Here is a 20,267-nt window from a genome sequence, read left to right on the forward strand (position 1 = left end):
GGGATTGGAGAGAAGTGTCAGGATCATCAGGACATATCCTTTGCATACGTCCCTATAACTAGCTAAATGTTAAACGGAATGTTTCCAGTAGACGTCCAAGATGAGAATGAAAGAAATTTTGGAATAAAGAAAGTGGGAGGGAGCGGAACCCGGAGAAAACCTACACATACGATGTTTGTCCAGCACAATGCGTACTAGACAGGAAGTTTGTGGAACAGAGTGAACCATTAAATTCACAACACTTTAGTAATAATAATAATAATAATAATAATAATAATAATAATAATGGTATTCAAAATTTTAAAATTGCCCTAAAATTTGCAAAACTTACTTAAAAGTAGAGATTTCGAGGAAGGTGTTCCGTACCATCAAGACACACCTCTGAAACTACCCAAATTTTAAACTAAAGCGTTCCACTAAAGTTTCATGTAGAAAGTATTCTACTGTATGTTTTAAGGAAAATAACTGTAATAAAAATAACTTAATATCACGCAACAGGAAGGTATATAATAAACTAACTTTTAGGATATGCAGAGGTAATTATAAAAGCTTCACTACCAAAATGTCTACCCAAACCATAATTGAGTGAGCTCTGAAATACAAAGTAACAAAATTAGCCAATAAGATTCAGTCTTCAGAGGAATTATTACTGAAAGAATGGACATACACTATTTCGAGACAAGACTAGGAATGTTTACGATACTTTTCGTCTCGTCTCGATTCTCATCTCCAAAGCTAGACGATTATTTGAGTTAACCTTGTCCCGTCTCGAATGTAAAATGTTAAGTCTCATGTTATTTTGTTTTAGAAACGAAATGAGAAATTCCTCTTCTCGTGAGCAACATTAAACAGAACCGAAATATTTTTTTCAAATGTCACGTTTCTGCTTCTAATGGTATGATCTGAGCGATAATTAGCTCCTAGCTTTTAATTTTCTACGAGATAATAATTATTATTATCATTCCTGTAGATTTGATAGTTCAAGTATTGAAACATTCGAGTATTCAAATATCTGAATATAATAACACGTATTTCATCGCCCATCAATCAGCAGCAAAAATCCTGAATTAAAAAAATGCCCCACATGGATTCGAACCAAGAACCTCCAGATTACTGCTCAAGCGCCTTGACCACTGAATCGCGATCACTACGAGATAAACGATTCGTCTTTAGTCTGGTTATGTTAGGTTTCTTTGCCTCCGCTTGCAAAGTTGTGTTATATTTCTTCGATTCAAAACGTCTTTCGTATTTCTTGTATGATGATATAAGTGAATAATTTTCAGCAAAGTTTATATTAATAACTTGAGTTGTTCTGAAACTTTTGGTTCACAAGTTTGTTTCTTCTCCACACGAAACTACAGATATGACATATTTAATTCTCATACTCTACATTTATTTCAAAGCAGTTGCCATTACCCAGTCAAAGACTTATGTCCGCCACGATACAACCATATGCTGCAACGATATATGAAGTACCATATATAAAAAGAAGTGGACGACATTTATTGAACGATAAACGCTTTGTAAAAGGCCAAAATCATATGTGCGGCAGAACTTTCAGAGTGATTTTAGTCGTCAGGATGTCTGCATAGTCATGATAAAAGTGAGCACAAGTTTGATTGAAATTTTGCTTTAAAAGGCGATCGAAGCTAAAGCTATCTTCTTGTGCAGTTTAATACACTGAAGAGGGATAAACTTCTTTTCACCTGACAGTGTCAGCCGAGTTACAATTTTGTTGACTGAGTTGCAGCTTTATCTGTTGTCTAAGACAACTTGGGGTCAGAGATGTTTTCACATTTTTTCCGGGGGATGAAGTTAGTGCTGAAAAAATACTGCTAACCCAGGCTGTGCATAATGAAGAAATTCCCCGGAGGAATTTTATAACATCGGGGAGGAGAAAATTACCCCCCGGACCACCTCCGAAATCATCACTGTTTCGAGTCCATTCGAATTCGAAAGTTAAAATATGTTAAGATAATGGCCTGAGCAAGAGGATTGAATATTTTGTAAATAGAGCAAAATACGGTTGTTGACTAATACTATTGATAAATATAATTCGTAATATAAAATTTTTAAACGAGAATTTAACTTTATTAACTGTTTTGTAGGGCTAAGTTATGAGCCCTACAAAATGCATAATTGATTACCCATTCTTATTTCCCATACTTTTACCCACCTTCCCTGTTTCTTTGTTAAACATTATTTTGATTGAAACAAACTGTATGACAAACTTCCTTGCTTCCATTTCTTACGTTGTTATGCCGCACTGGAATTAGTACTGAAATACTTACCTACGAAATATGACAAAATTGTAGTAAGTGTTTAAGGAAAGCTTCGTCCGAAGAAGCCTCAGCATATCAAGAAGTCATCCTTTATGGGTTATTCAGAAACAATTATGTCATATTATAAGATACATATCGGAACGGTAGATCCTTAGATCTAATGCGATTTAACTTAATCAGAATTTGAAACGACTTTTCTACAATCACAATCCGACAAGAGCTGCTTAACCTCATCATCTGCAGCTAAGTTTAAAGTACTCCCACCAACCCAATAGCGCGAAGAAGATGGTATCGAGAATAAGTCATGGACCGCTGGTAATTGAACGGGAGTAATATTGTCAGTTTCATCCTTCTTTGCTTCAAAAAGCCGTGGTTATATACGGCAGACACCTAAAGAGTGGTGTGCTCCAGACGGCCTACTCTCTACTATTATTTATTTTAATATGAGTATAGTTTCAGATAGTGTTGCTCAGGAAACGAGACTAAAGGTAAGCCGTTTTCTTGTCGTCTCGTAAGTTTTGTAGAACTCTTTTCTCGATTCTCGAATAATTCTTTCGTCTCGTTTTGTAAATGTATGTATACTTTATTCCAAAAAGAATGAGAAAATTGATTATGGCTGTTTTGAGGTAAAAATCAATAAATAAATAAAAATAAAATAAGTCCATCTTCGTGTATTTTCGAAAACTAGTAAAGCAATGATGCTAGGCTCGAGCCCCAAGCCAATCTTTGCAATCAGCAAAAAATGTGCAGATGTGTTTTTTCTTCTTTTAAGTGTGATAAGACATGTAGAAATGCTTTTAAGTGTAGAAGAAAATAACATTCATGGAAATACATAATGACACGTTATTTAGGAGCTACACTTGTGAGTATAAGCTGGCTTTGTCATTTACTTTTCCATACGTAAACGAACATTTCCAATGAAAGGAAAGACAGTAAACATAGTTCTTGCATCCATAGTAGAATAAAAAGACAATGAAGAAAAAAGAACAGCATTTGCAACGAATATGAATGTCATTGTCTTAGAAATTCACTTATATTTCTTCAGAAGGGGCCCGTAAGGAGTGTTCATGTTAGCTGAGTGGTAAACCGCGAAACTTCTACTCTTAAGGTTGTGAGTTCGATTCCCGTTTCGGTTAAAGTTTTGAACACTCCTGCCGAGCTCCTTTTGAAGAAATATAACTGAATTTCAAAGACAATGGCATTGATATTCGATGCAATTTTTTTCCTTTGTCTTTTTCATTCCATTATGGATGCGAGAACTGTGTTCTCTGTCTTTCCTTTCATTGAAAATGTTCTTTTACATATGGAAATGCTCTTTTATGTAGGCGACAAAACCAGCATGCGCTCACATGCATACATAGTTTAGACATACCATATTATTATTATGTATTTTAATGAATGTTTTTTTTTTTTTTTTTTTTTTTTTTACAATTTCAACGTATTTTATTACACTTGAAAGAAGAACATATGTGCTGAATTTTGCAAATTGCGAACGTTGGCTTAAGGTTCGAACCTGGCGCCTGGTTGGTTTACTGTTTCCGAAGATACCCGAAATTGAACTTAGATTTTTTTTTACCTCAAAATAACCATAATCAATGTACTCATTCGTTTCGGAATAAAGTGTACAAAATTTACGCCCTGATTTTAAAAATAGTTTCATCTAGACGTTATCATAATTATTTTGCATCATGAGAGGTCTACGTAGGTGGTGATATAACAACATTTAAACCATATTTGTTATTAGAATATATTGTGTAATGAGTTGTGTATCTTTAAACGTTGATAAATAATCGTTGTGTTCGTACAATCACTTAATCAATTTATAATTTTAAATAGTATGGATCATGTAAGACTAGAAGAGTGTTCGAGATATAAGACGTAGGTGAACTAGTATTTCCCACGAAACTTGTGAATTTTTTCGTCTCTGAAACGAGACTAGAATTGTAATGTTCTCGTCTCGTCTCGATTTTTTTTTACAAAAGTACTTCTCAATTTAACTTTGGTCTCACGACAATCGAGACGAGAGTTTTTTTTTTTTTGCAGTACTAGTTCCAAATAAAGCATGTTAATCATTTTAAACTGAAACATATAACAGAAATTGAAAAAAATCAAGAAAATATAACAATCAATATTTAGAACTTAATTTTGCACAATTCGAATCGAGAGATTTTTTCAGTGGTAAAGATATATGTGGTAGATAGAAGTATGTTGAACCCACTAGGAAAGCATGAACATAAATAAGTTTTAGACCATTCCAATTCTAGATTTCGATACACAGAAAACACTCGTACTCCATATTGCACTCTGTAATAATACTCTGAAATTGTGTGTAAGTAGAGGGTGAGAGTTTAATTTTCCATTTACTATTTTATGTAGAAGCTAAATATAAGCTTTATTTATTTATTTGTTTTTTGCGACGAGTACTGCATGGTTCTATACTGAAAAAATGAAATCTTACGTCCCACGGTTATGCCGGTTAGGCTAAAGTAGACGGGATTCTATATTGGATGTTTTCATGATAGTTTCATTACTAGATCTACGTAGCCCTGAAACTACGAACGATGGCTAAAAAGAAGTTGAAAATAGTGTCTGGCTTGGAAAGATCTCTGGGACAGGCTATAGACCAAATAGACAAATACGATTGTACTACAGGGAAAATGAAGGCCTTATAATAAGTAGCTAGTGTTGTTTATGTTTGAATTTCTATAAATCTGTACAACATGGAGGTGACTCTATGTCGCATGGGCTACAGATTGATGGTATTCCATTCGTATTATTATTGCTTCCAAGAACAAACTACTGCCGATGATTATGCTAACATTTGTATCACCGCATACATATTTAAGTACAGTTAGTTGTTCCCTAACAATACGTTTTCCAAGATGATATATAACCAGATATGTTCAAGCATAGTTTGAAGAACAGCAGGATGAATCTCAATACATACACTAGTCTCCTCAGTCCTCTATGACTTAAGGAGTATTTAACACCGCTGGCCATTTTCGTACCAGAGTCCAGACCAGAACTTCCTTCTGTTTCACGAAAAATGTATCTCGGTTCCACTACGAGGCTAAAAGTGGACCAAGTCTTATTAAGCAGGTAAGTTGTATTTTGTTAAGATTTTAATTATTCAATATACAAAGTGTCCGAATTGAAATACTCTAATTTTAACGAAATGTAATGCATTAAGTCGATTTATACAACAATGAATACATATAGGCGTGAAGTTTTGCCTGTACAATCAGTAAATTTCTGTGTGCTCCACGAGTGGCAGTGAGGATGTCAAGGCAATACTCAATATTTATCTAGGTCTTCTACAACATCTGTGGCGTAACTCTCTCAATGGTATAGCGGATACTCTAACGAAGCTGTTCTATAGCTGTAACTCTTGTTGTATAAAGCATATGCTTAACAGACCCCCACAGGAAAAAAATCCAGTGAAATAATATCATGCAACCGCGGTGGTCAGGAAATAGGATCACCTCTTCCAATACTTTTTTTGTGGAAATTTTCATTTAATGCTTACGGTCTTTCAAATGCCAGTGTAGGGGTGCTCCATTCCTCTGGAAAGATAAGTTTGGATGTCAATGTTTTATCTGAGGTAACAAAATTCTGGAACATATCAAGATATATGAAACAAGTGATAGTTTTCTGTGCAAGAAAAAGTGATGATTTCATCCACCATTAATCCAGACCACATGTTGTCTTTGAGGGTCGCACTGATAGTCCACGACATCTCGAAAATGTTCTCTACGCCAAACGCACGTTATGTCTATTGATCATTCTGTGTAGTAAAATGATGCCTTATTAGAAAAGAGTACCTTGGCTAAAGAGTGTTTTGTTTATATCGATGCGCTCAAGAGTGTCTACGGCAAATGTTCATTTAGCTTAGCCATCTGGTTTTAACTCATGTAAAACTTGTAATTTGTATGCATAAATCTGAAGACACTTGTGAAACTCATTTTGGACTGTAGATTTTGGAAGAGCAAAATCATGTGACGCCATACGAACAGATTTTTTTAAAGGACTTTTTGCCCATGCATCTGTTTTCCTTTTAAGTCTGTGATCGGCACCACTGTGACTCGTAGTGACATATACTTCTCTAGAAACACGTCTTTCCACGTATTAATTCTCTTTTCATCCGGATATTCTCTGTTATACTCTTTACGGAACCACCGTTGAACTGCTACCACACAAGCTCTGCGTACTACCACACAGTTTGGCGCTTTTTCAGCATTGATTGTCGTTTTTATTTTCCACTACTTGTAGCGATAAAAAATAAACGAATCCTTGCTATTCATTATCTATTTAAAACTCTTACAGCTAAGCTACCATCTGTCACCTAACAAACTGTTCTTACCTGTTTATTATGAGTATTTGCAATTAGGTTGTTTCAATTCGGACACTGTATAATCATATCATTATTGTTTTATCATGAAATTACATTTGAACCTAAAGCTTGAACATTTGTTCAACTTTGTAAATCTTTGCAAAAAAAAAAAAAAAAAAAAAAAAGTGACTATGATTTCACTTTATATTAATTACTCTTATATTTGCAACTAGTAATGAATACTAAAGGACCAATACCTTGCCAAATGCATATTCTTTCGCACATGTTGCAAGTGATTCACAAGTTAAATCGAAATGCGTTGCTGATTAGTGATGTAGCAGGCTAGAATAGAAGTTCCTGCAAATGATTCAGTGAAAGAAATGCACTTCAGTGTATAAAGACTGGGCGCAAATTATATGGTTGGAAGTTAGCGTATAACGAAAATTATTGTTTCACTTCGAGTGAAATTAACTGATGTGGTATATGCATTCAAACTTGTTAAAAATTGTAGAGTTGAGAAGTTCATCTTTCGAATTGACATTATGATTTAGTACAAAGTAGAAGTGTAATTTTTGAATTACACTCCACATTAATCATGCAGTGAAGAGAAATCAACATCTTTTCCAAATTTTATAACTTTTACTCTACATTGCATAACGTACAAATTATTTTCACTGTAAAATTATCATGAATATCATATTAAAACTACTGTAAAACAAAATTAAAGTCGTTACCAGAATAGTTCTTGCTGTTCCATTGTCCATATTCTGTTACCTGAAAGAGGCCAGAATATAAATAACTAAAATTTTATTTTAAATTTTGTCTTGTAAACTTATAAAATCAAAAATTTATGAATAAAATTTTATGGAAACTAAAGCGAAATGAATTTTCTTTTATATTTTAGCTGTAGTGAAACTTTCTGAAACGTTAGAAGTTTATAGGGATGCCCACGAGACAAGATTTGAGGTTGTCTCGTCTCGAAAATGTGCTGTAAAAGTGGTCTCGACTCGAAAAATATATTCTTCTCTATTGGAAGAGCTGTGTCTCGACTCGAATTTTGTCAGGAAAATTCTGTCTCGGCTCGTCTCGTGCGCATCCCTAGAAGTTTACCTTCCCGGATCGGAAATTTCGAAAGAAATTATTTATGTGCTAAGGAGAGGCTTGTAATTAATCCGTTAAAGATTAATGGTTAAATTAATTAATTTCTGATTTAATCAAATTTTCTAGATGTTAATTTTTAATTAGTAATACGGAGCGATGCAATATGAGGTGATCAGGCAGTAGAGCATAATATGACAGTGTTTCAAACTCACTGTTATTAACTAACGTAAGATGTGTATGTTGCTGTAATGGAGGCAAATATATAAATGTGGAGCGGAAACCAGTAAGAGGGGAGTTGCATCTGAGATAAATGTAGTGAAATGGAGCAAAATTTTAGGTGATATCCTTTGTTATAGGGCATGCATTTCTAAAAATCCACAGATTTTTTTTTTTTTTTTTGCAATAGGTTTGTAAAAACAATAAAAAATATATGGCGGAATGTTACACATTAGGGATGTATAATAAGTTAGAACTGCGAAGTGAATAGTGTCCTCTGTAACACATAATACTCAATAACAAAGACATGATGAAAAGTAGCACTATATTAAGGCAGTATGCAAAGTAATAATGCAAATGTCGCAAAGCTTTGCGACACGTAGTGCATATGTTTTGTGCCATATGAAATGCTTTTCCACTATCCTGATTTGTGCGTATACTCGTCATCTTTGACGCGCCTGCTTCCTGCGGACACACGCCCTCACTGCCGCTCGGGGCCCCTGCTTTTGCCCTGACTCGATGAAACAGCATTCGTATTTTTAGTAGCCACCTAGCACAAGTTGGTTCGAGCTTAATGCACTGTAATTCTTAAGCCATAATCTACACATTGTATTTATATTCAGCCCTCGTGAAATCAGTCTGCTTCTATTACTGGAGCTCCTCCTTTAAGAAACATTTTCTAAGTTAGTAAGAGTAGCCAACATGTAATGCTGAAATATAAGTATTCCTCCACTGAATGGTTAGCACGCAGGAAAGAAGTATTTTCCTATGCGTTTTGTAACTTTTAATGTGCCAGAAACATGTCTTTGATAGGGGACTGAACCCCAAGCGCCCCTGAAATACGTAACAAGATAGGATAATATAATTCACGAATTTGTAGTAGGCCTACCAGTTTCAAAGCTATATCCTCCATCACAGTAAGAAGGTAAGATTTATTCATTTAGTAATTTCAGAGCAGTGCGTAGTTTACAACACTTAAAAGTTCGAGGGTACTAATTTTGTGCAGTAATACTATATATACGTATATGGATGTAGGAAGGAGCAAATGTGAAGAATGAAAATAAGAAATATTTGTGATTAACAGTGAATAGTGAATGCCCGAAATAAAAGAGGGGTTACGTTCCAAATTTGTTCGTCCATTTTTAGCAGAATTTTGAAAATTTACCGGGCAGAAATGGATAATTTACTCGTTTGTGTGCTTGTTAATATGTAAGGAGAGCGGAAGTTGTGTATATTTTCTGTTATAAGCTGTTTTGGCTAAACCACCGTAGATGACAGACAGCCCCGGATGAAACCCACATGAATCTGTTTTCAACGTTGTATTACAGGGTGTCTATTGGTCACGAAAGTCATGAAAAAGTCACGAAATCAGAAAACGGTCATGAAAGTCATGAATAAGTCAGAAATTAAGCTTTTGGGTCACGATTTTTTTACCTGTACAAATATAGGTCAGGCACGTAGCCAGGATTTCGTAATAGAGGGGGTCCGTGACGAAATACTGTAGTTATCACACCAGGGGCTTGACCATTCTAAACTATTTTACTAGCAACATATATTGGTTCATTTATCCAGAACTTCGTAATGAAGGGGAGCGTGACATGAAATACTGTGGTTACACACCATGGGCTCGGTCCATCTAAACTATTTTACTGGCAACATACCCATATTGGTTTGTGAGGACAATAAAATGAAGATATGTTAATAAGTATTTTAATTATAAAAAATGAATAAAAATTATTGAAAAATATATAATCTTCCGAGGACATTCGAACTCGGTTCTTCTTGTCTTCTTTCTTCTTCTTTTTCTTATCTTCGTTTAATGTCATCAAGGATAGCAACGACATCTCTTTCGGTAGTAAAGACATCCTATAAAATGGATTAGTGTTGCCACGAAATTGAAAATTTTTAACAAGTGTAAGTGGAATCTATAATGCCAGGTTCATCTTTATTGGTGATTGTAGGCATTTCTTACGTTCTACCTGAGAGTCTATCTGATAAAACCGGCTTACCGATCATCATTTGTAGTCCATAGGAATAGCATGGAGTTAGATGGAATTCGGAATGCTCGGTTACAATAAGTATTCATTTTTAACTTGACCCCCGTTTCCTCCACACAAAGCTCCTCGTCTTTTACTCCTTTTTTTGTTTGTTTCACCCTTCCTTAATTTTTAATTTCTGGTCTCGAAGGGGAGGGGGGTCCGGACCCCCCGGCCCCACCCCTTGGCTACGTACCTGTATAGGTGCAGACCGGAAAATTTTGTTCTATAAAACGTCAAAGTTCACCATCAGAAATGTCTGTGGCCAGCTTTAGACGCTACCAAATCGCGACCAAAGTACGCTTGTGTTGCATGTATGAAAATTCGGCCTAATTCGCACCCATTTCGCGAATGTTACTAAATTTTATGATTTGGTATAGAAAAGGTCACGAAAAAGTCATGAAATTTCATTTTGAAATTTTAGTAGACACCCTGTAATTACAACTTATCTTTACTTATAGTTACAGGAGTAATTGTTTCATTTCATCCCCTGTTTCATTCTAGCAGTATTCACTATTAATCATAAATATCTTATTTTCTCGCTCCTTTTGCTCTTTTCTACACCCGTACATACATATCAGTATAGTATCACTGCGCAAAATTAGTCCGTGGAACTGTTAAGTGCTGCAAAGTACACACTACTGGTTAATAACTAAAGCAATGCGGCCGATTAAAGATTATGTCTTCCCGTCACTCAGTGGTAGAGCGTTCACCTCCGGTGCTTGGGGTCCCTAGTTTGATCCCAGCTAGCGCTGTGTGAACTTTGTGGTGGACAAACACCGTGCTCGCGGGTTTTCTCGGGGTTCTCCCGTTTCCTCCCACTTTCTTCATTTCACCATTTCATTCATTTCTCATAATCACCGTCTGCTTTAGCCTAATCGGCATAAGCGTGGGACGTAAAACTTAACAATTTCAGTTCATTTTTCAAAGGATGAGGTTAAATTTACATTGAAGTTGTACCACCCGAGTGTGACGTAATGTCACGTGGTATTTAGTCCACTTCGCACACAGAACTTTATTGGTAAAGAAGTGCGTGCAGTTTTACTATGCGGATCCATAGTATAAGGAGTAGTAGTAGGAACGGATTAGAAGCCCTGCAGGGCTAGTTTTGTTCTACCTTGACCTCATGATAATACAGCAGCATAGTTAATAACACAGTGGGTCAGAAACACTGTCAGACTGCCACCTCACCACATATAGCATCAATCCGCGAACACACAGAGTGCACAATCGAACTTACGTTTTCTCTCTTATTAATCACCCTACAGTGATGACCTTTCTAACATTGTTAATCTCTTATCATATTTAGTCTGATTCTGTTCATTTCTCCCTAAATTTTGTATTTCGGAGCCGCCATCTGCGGCAGTTAACCTGCCGTTATAAACATGGGACGATCTGGTAAGCTGAGGGAACTATTTCGCGCAAGGTTACCACGTGGTTAAATTTTGGGAAAGTAGCTAGCATTTGTATTCTGAACATGGTTGCAGGTCTCAGAGACGCTCCAGTTGGTGTCCTTACTCAGGGAAAAGAAATTACACATCTATTAACAAAATGGATCCAAACTGTCCTAACCTTAAGCGAACACTACCCTACTTATTCCTACCTTACTCTACTCTGCCCTAACCTACCCTATTACACCCTTTTAAAGCGGTCCTAAAATTCATGATTTTTAAATTTTCGTAGCTGTTATTACACTTTTTGGCGAAAACCAGGCGGATGACCAACTTCGGAATAAATGCCTAAAACAGGGATAATTATAGATAAAATATTTGAAAGTAAGAAAAGATAACTAGTAACGACGTTGAAAACTGGTTCGTGTGGTCTTATCTGAGGCCGCCATCACAGGGGCGTAATTTAGTGGGTCAGGGAGGGGCATTTGCCCCCCGAGTTTGAGATTTATATAGATTTTATCAATAGAATATAAGTAAGTTAGTGAAAAACGCGAAATTTTACTTATATCAAGGGGTCTTGACCCCCCAAGCCAAATCTGAAATGACGCCACTGTACCATCAGCAACAATTTAGCCCATTTTTGCTTTAGTAACTACCTAACAATTCAAACACAGAACCCTTCCTTCTGATTTAGTGCCTAGTACAAGTTGGTTTATTTCTCTCATGGATAATAGTTAGCACGCCATATTAGTTAGCACTACATACGCATATCAATGTGTACGAAACTGCTGGGGCATATACTGTAGAAATATGGCATTATTTAAAGTCAGAATAGTAATATATATAGAAATGGGGACCATATTGTTAATCTGTGTCAATTGAAATGAGATCAATGTCACACTTGAAGTAAGAATCATTGTAAGAAATAACATGTCAAATTTCACTGAGGTAGATAATCTTATGATATTAAATATAGCAATATATTGTACAATAAGTTTGTCAAACAATAAATCCTTACCGAAGTCTTAATTTTTTTTACAATGATTTAAATTATTTAGCCTGGTATATATAAATTACTTAAATCAATAAATAAAATTGGTATTGACTTTCAAATAATTAAATTGAAAATGCATGTATGAATAAATGTCAGTTCTTCGCGAAACTGTGATTCTTAACTTCTTTCTTCCTTTCATATCCTTAATTAAGTCTTATATCTTCCGGTGCAGACCTAGGTACGACTCACCTATATCACGAAGAAATGTTTTTCAGGGTCACCAATATATTCACAGTACTAATTTCATCCCATGATTATTTCGAGTCTCCGTACGAGAGAAACCTCCAGAAATCGTCATTGATTTTACATACTAAATAAAAAAATATGAATTAAGTCTCCCTCGATCAAGAATTTGAACATAATTCCAAATTAATATAAATGAGAAACATCAGGAGTTTTATTTTTGTATTCTAAAAGACCAGTCACTTGATAGTGAGTTTCCTTAAACATGTAGCTATATTCATTAAGCAAATTTGTAGTTTGAGACCCCTAGTGTATACAATTAAAATTGTCATTAATTCGTTCCATTAATTACATCCGAAGAGTCCTTTATAAACTGTTCAAACTTATTTTTTGACAACTGCCAAATGTAAAGTATTCTTTGACGACTGTATAAAGTATTGATTTGATTTGATTATATACATGAAGATATTTTCTTTCTCGGTATTCATAATAATTTTATTGCGAATAAGTGCATAATTTTTTGTGTTGCTTGCACTTTTGTCAACGGCATAATTCATTTCCTAAACAGGATACAGTCACAATTAAGGAAACATTGTTCGTTTGTAGAACTCTTTTGGGAATTATAATGTAAATCATTATTATTTGCGAACGAAGAATCCCCCTTTATCCACCTTAATATTCATATTAAGCGTAAAATATTCATGGCTGTTAAAACATATGCTAAATGACGGTCTCTTAATGTATATTTCTTTTGCTTACAGCCGTGTGCACCAACGAAGTTTAAACGAGCATTCACTTAAACGCATTCAACATTAAACTTTCAAGTTTAAAAGTAGTTCCAGGACTTTTGGCGCACCATTGAAAGTCGAAGTTTAGTACATCTCGTTTAAGTAAACTTCGATCAATTTGTAAAATCGACTCTGATTGGTTGTCTTTTGTCTCTAATCTTTGTTTAACAAAGTAACAAATGAAGAAGACACAGCGTACCAGTCTTTCCTACTTTCGAGATTGTGTGCATAGAGTTGTGAGTATCTAATTTCAGTGATCGAAATTGTGATGAAAAAAATAATGAAACCACAAGCAAAAAAATTCTCTGAGCACGAGAAATGTATTGTTATTTTATTAGTGGAAAAATACAAAGACATTATTGAATGTAAACGGACTGATGATGAGGTTGCAGTTGCACAAAAACGCAATGTAATTAGCAAGCAATTTAAAGGCGAAACACAATCGTTCCTTTTGTTGGGAAACAACACGACCCACTCGCGAGAGTAATACTCCCGGAAGTACGTTTTTTCGTGCGCTACCCTAACCAGCTGTTTTAAGTTGATCACAAAATTTATATCATAGGGTCAAGGTGGAACAAAACGAGCCCTGCGGGCTTCTAACCCGTTCCTACTACTACTACTACTACTACTACTACTAACTACTACTACTTATTTGCACAAAAGTAAATAAATAACTTTCGAATATTATTTTAATGAAAAAGTGTTATGCATTTTTAAAATTAAAAAACACTTTCCATGGGCCGGATTTGAACCCACGCCAAAAGCTGTTTTTGTTACTAGCCCGTAGCGCAAGCACACTCGGCCACGAGTACCGACAGCAGCAAGCGTTTGATTTCTGCTATATATATGCAACGTGGCAAGAAGCGGATAACGCCAATCTGAACCGCTTATTTAGTTTCTCCTTCCGGGAATATTACTCTCCCGAGCTAGTCCTAAACTTAACTGCTCTCCAATATTCCCCAACAACATTAAAACTGAAGTTTTGTTCAATCAGAATCTTTTTTCGAAAATCTCTCGCTGAATATTTCAAATGGATTACAGCGATCTTTCATTACTCTATGAGGCCAAATCTCCTGTAAATCCTAAATACTCTAAATCCTAAATATTACTTTCGGATATAGCGTGCACCACAATAACAAATTCCACTAGTATTACAAACTGACTTGGATCAACGAAGTTTAAACCACCAAATTCGGCCGTTCAAGCTAAAACCAAGTTTATCCATCATTTGACCTAGACTTAATCTTGAACGTTGTTGGTGCAACAGACATTTTCACCGAGCTTGGTTATGACCCTCGTTCAACAGTTGAACTTCATTGACGCACACGGCCATTAGTGGAACTACTTATTTTATGTAATTAATTTGTTGATTAACATTTCCCTTAGACGGAATTAAATATATTTCTTCGTTTTATGAAGATTTATTGGACAACTGAAATGAAACCTGAATAGGTGATGAAGGTGTTTAGGTATCAATAACGTTTGTCGTACGAGGTGTACAAATGGTTGAAATATTTATTGTTTTTTTATATCATTTGCACACTGTTTATTTGCATAGTTTTTCTTACTCCACTTTCAAGTACCTGTCCTAGTTAATTCATAAAAACAATAAAAACCTGAATTATTTCACACTCCGAAAATATGTTGGTGTTTTAGTTCATTAGAAGTTCTTTGTTTTTAAATTATTGATATCTTTTAAGTCAATTTTAGTCACAAATCTTGTGTGGATTTTCATTTGATACCGTCGCTTATACAGTGAAACAAGTAGCAGCCATACAATTGGAAGACAAATAACTGCTCAATGGTCAACACATGCATGTAGCTTGAGCCACATGGATAGTGGTCCCAATTTTCCCTCTAGTGATTATTTATTAACTATGATTCGCACAGGTTTTCAAGCTTCCTATACATAGCAATTTCAGAGTATCTGTGGTTAATCTATTACTGTATTTAATCGAGTTTATTATATTACACAATAGATACAGAAAGCTCTTTAAAATGTCTACTGGTATATATTGGATCATTACTTTTAGAACCCTATGCTGCGGACTTGGACAGATTTCACTGTATTGGGTTGTACTCGTTTAATGTCCCTTCCAGTAGCACTAAAGTTATATGGGACTTGTGCCTAAAGTTTAAGGTGGAATCCAAACCATAATACTGTGTTCGAATTTCAAGGCTCATACACTTGGAACCGAACCTAGGATTCTTTACAACCAGCGCGCGCACGCTACCGACTAGACCAACGGAGATAGCAATGTCTACTGTATGTTGGACAGTTTTCAGTAGGGTTATAACTATCCTGATTTCTTAGAGGAGACAAAAATTAATACTGAGGAGACAAATGACAAAGACATCAAAAATTATTTTTGAAATCTAAAAGAGAGCCGTATCCTCTTACAAAGGATAAACTATACGTACTGACGGGTATTATGGTACGCAAATCCAAGACGATGGCAAAAGCTTGCTGGTCTGTTGTTTTAAATAGATTTTATCACTCTTTGTTCTTAAGGTATAATAAAAGGGGAGGGGAAGATATACACTGATGTTCTAAATGTATGGGTATAAAATGTTTAATTCGTTCCGCCTTTTGGAATAATTGTCATTTTTACTGCATTTATATTGTTTCACCTTTTGCTAGGAATGTTTTCATTGCTGTTTTTATTGCATTAAATTGTTCCGCTATATTGATAGTGCCATAAAATAATTGGAGGTCACATATATTTATTTTAATAGTTTCAGCAGAATTCTGGCGTTTTGTAATGTCGATATTGTAATTTTTTGTTTTCCTGACGGCGTGTTTGTGAACATTTTGTTTCGTCGTTTTTCTTGGGAATAATTGATTTTATTGCGTCAAAAACAAATTTCTAATTAATTTATTTTCTTGCATCGTAAACCGTATTTTTTGAATAACACCTATTATGATTTATTTAATAAAAACCTTATTTAACAATAAGGAATATAATAGTAATACACTTTTAAAGTTTGTGTAAAACACAATGAAGATAGCGTTTGACTCGTAGCATACTCGGTGTGAAACAGTTTTGTTTAAGGTACCTATATCACATGATACACTAATGGTAAAAGTGATTCTGTGTTGAAGAACGTTATTATTTAAAGTAGAAGGATAGCTTGGCGTGGGTCTAGGATTGCAACATGTTATGTTACATTATATATTTAGATTAACATCAACAGTGTGTTGTAGATTTTAAATTTTGGTGTGCGGAAAACATTGGCTGAAGTAACACAAAGAAATGCGGGCAAAGGCAGCGGTTATTGTGGGGCGGATGCAAATGCGAAAATGAAATGAAATGAAATCTGAGTTTTACGTCCCACGGTTATGCCGGTTAGGCTAAAGGAGACGGTGATGATGAGTAATGAATGAAATGGTGGAATGAAGAAAGTGGTAGGAAACGGGAAAACCCCGAGAAAACCCACGCACACTGTGTTTGTCCACCACAAAGTTCACTTGGCGGGGGCTGGGATCTAACCCGGAACCTCAAGCACCAGAGGTGAACGCTCTACCACTGAGCCACCGCGGCTCCGGATGCAAATGCGAGATTTCGATACGGAGAATGAATATGAAACCTTTTGTTTGAATGCTTATATTAGACATTTGGTATAAAGTTTTGCACACGAGTAAAATTGTGAATATTTTGTAATCGTCTTTTTATGTTATGTGAAGTTTTAGCATGGACACACAACTGTTTACATAATCTAAATTGTCTTTAAATAGTAGATTGAAAATGTTTTTTTTATCAAACTATCCATGGATTCCTAAGATAGCGTAATTTTAAGAGGGTTGAAAGGCGTTGAAGCGTTTGATTTTGACACTAATATTCCTATGATGATTCGCAGGAAACAATTTTTGTTTTACTGTGTTTATCCAAGTCCCTATAGGTATTCATTGAATATGAAATATTAGTGATGGTGCGGAAGATGATGTTATATCGGAAGCAGAGATAGATAAACATAATGTAGAGAGAGGATGACGGCTGGAAAACGTGGAAAGTTTTCAATCTATATCTTCTTTACCAATAGTGAGCCCATCTCTTCATCTCCCTCATTGTTGGACGTTTATTGAAATCAACAATATTAATAAAACAAAACTGACCAAAGCATCAAATATACTGTGTATATTATTAATACGTGTGTAACAGTATCGGGAATAACATCGAGTCTGATGAAGGCAATGTTACACTACCCAAAACTGTAAAAAAAAACAAGTATTATTAATATGCAAAGTGTGTTTGGTGCTTTGGTTACTTTAATTTTATTAATATTGTAAAATATTTCCAAAGAGTGAACAAGATTACACATTTAAATTAAAATTTTGATTGTAGTTTTTATGGATTGACGAAAACTGTCAAAGGCAGCATTAAGAAATGAACAGTTTCACATTCATTACTGTGTAACGTATGTGTTTGAGAATTATTTAATCAGCTTGGTCATGGTACATATTAAGCAAGTACCTTTGGAAACACTGACATTGTAACAATTTTTTAGGTCAGGTGTTGAAAATGAAATATTTGAGGAATCGCACTTGGTTACACTGTAAGTTTTTTAATGTGCTAAGAGGAGCGTATTACTACGTAAATTAAATTGTTTATTGGGGAAAGATCAAGAGAAAGGTGATAAAAGGCTGGAAGCATGATGTATGTGGACATTTCGAAAGAAGTAAACTGTCCAATGAACTTTAAATTTTTTGGTAAAGGGATTTCATAAATAATTAATGAATTTTACATATATTAATTTGGCGTTAGAAATGCTATAATTGTGAAAACCTTGTTTGTACTGAACATATAAGTGGTAACAGGAACTGTGTAAATACTGTTTAATCAAATTGCGTGTGTGTGAACGACAATGTAAAAGTATAAGCATATCATAAATGTTCATTTCATTTTAAACTGCTTAAATACATAATAGGCCAGTAATAGTGTATAGACCAGTTCATAATGGAGAACCAACAGTTTAGTAAGAATACTAATAGCAAAATGGCCGTAGTTAAGAAAATAAAGTTGATTATTCACATTCTTCAGATATATATAAGTTAAAACGTAAACTTGTACCGCACATGCTCTGCGGAGAGGGAAGAAGTTTATGGAAGTTGTAGATCTTTGTCAGAAGAAATTGCTGTTGTTTCTGATGGAAGGAAGGATACATTAACGCAGTACCGGTATTAGTGTCGGTGATCCCAAAATCTACACCGTCGGAAATATATTGGTATATCCAAGGTTACCGTGTAAAAATGAGAATACACAGTTCAAAAATACATTGAAAAATTGAAACAATATTTTTCTGTTGTTACATTAAACAATTAAACAGAAATTAGGATAGTTGTAATCAATCTGAAATGTTGAAAAGTACAGCAAGACGCGAATTAATGTTTCGCAGTGTAAGAGAAGAAATTCGTTATACTTTTTCCAAACAGATAGGCATTGTGATCATCTACGTGAGATATTTAGTATTGATTGTAGATACTTGTTTTTATGCCCCGAATTATAAAGTTGCAATATATTGTTGAAGAAAGATAATTTAATATATACTAAGCACCTATATTCATAAATAAAATGTGTTTTTAGATTTATCGACGTCGAAAATAAGTAAACTGCTCTTCATTAAACTGAAATGAATTATAAACTTTTTAAAGTGAAAATAATAATTTGAGTATCTAAAATAATTCAAAACTGCTAGAAATGTGGACATACAGAAGTGTTAATATTACATTCATACTTACGTGATTGAAATACATGTTTTTTAAAAGAAATTCACTACCTCAAGTGAATTTTCCTAGTTACCTAATAATTACATTATTTTGTGTTTCAAAGATACTGTGCATGCATGGTTTTAAAATGTACTTTGTATGAAATTAATTTTTACAAATATGTAATTTATATCACATTGAGGCATTGAGGCATAATCATTAAAAATTATTCGATTTTATAGATAAATGAAATAAATAAGATTTGTTTCTTTGGAAATTATCTTTCTAAATAAATAAAATATATTTACTTGTAGAATAAAGTTTATAATTATTTGGATTTTTCTCAATCTTTTTGATTGTTATATACAACCATCTTAAGATTTTTCTTCGTGAAAGTTTCGACATTTTTGAATTTTTTCATCAATATGATGAACAATAGGAGTAAATATCAACATAATGTTCCTTTTTGATCTTGTGTTTTGTTGAGTATTTTCGAAGTAAATCTTGGTATTGTTACTAAGACGATCTTCGATTTCATTTGATATTGAATTTGCTAAACAGTCAAAATAATATTCGCATTGATCGTCATTAATGTAATGGACGGTGATCCCAATACGATCCAGTAAAAGTATTTAAATTTATTATAAATGAAGCAGATACTCTGTAACATCTATAGGTAAATTCTCTATAGCATAAATCTTATGATCACGATATCAAGAACTGAAATTTTCCCCATTTTAACAAATGTTTAACACTTCTTTTCATAGTATAGAGATCTTTGGGTTAGTTATTGCAGAATAACAAATATTTATTTAAAAATAGTATACACTTTTATATATGTTTACGATATTACGATATTATACACTTTTATATGTGTAAACGTTTATATACGTTTAAATTGTTTGAAGTCGATATACAACTAAACTTATTTTGGATACTAACATTTTTAATAATTTACGTTTTATATATAATACTTCACAATTAACGATTTAAGTTCAATCACTAAATTTTAAATAACGGGCGCGGAAATAATTAAATTACATTTTTACTTTTGGTTTTAACATTAAAAGTTTTTTGATATTTTTGTTTCTGTTATACAAATGTATTATTCGTTTTTACATAATTATTAAGTGTATTTTGTAATTTTATTTTCGCAATTTTGAATTTAGATGTTTTTTATTT

The 20,267-nt window shown here is 34.1% G+C and overlaps 1 protein-coding gene across 4 annotated transcripts in view; it reads right to left on the reverse strand.

Moving 5' to 3' along the window:
* LOC145680435 (juvenile hormone epoxide hydrolase 1-like) overlaps nt 1-20,267 on the reverse strand; it is a 130,440-nt gene that overhangs the window by 69,184 nt on the left and 40,989 nt on the right. For 2 of the 4 annotated variants that reach the window (XM_081750962.1, XM_081750960.1), the window contains exon 2: nt 7,347-7,386. In XM_081750962.1, coding sequence (XP_081607088.1) covers nt 7,347-7,376 — 30 coding nt within the window. In that variant the 5' untranslated portion in view covers nt 7,377-7,386. Of the gene's footprint in view, nt 1-7,346; nt 7,387-12,374; nt 12,564-20,267 lie in introns of those variants that run through there. The other 2 variants (XM_081750961.1, XM_081750959.1) reach the window with 2 other exon arrangements.

Source organism: Thermobia domestica, chromosome 3, assembly GCF_964235325.1.
Source record: "Thermobia domestica chromosome 3, izTheDome1.hap1.1, whole genome shotgun sequence".
Classification (NCBI taxonomy): domain Eukaryota; kingdom Metazoa; phylum Arthropoda; class Insecta; order Zygentoma; family Lepismatidae; genus Thermobia; species Thermobia domestica.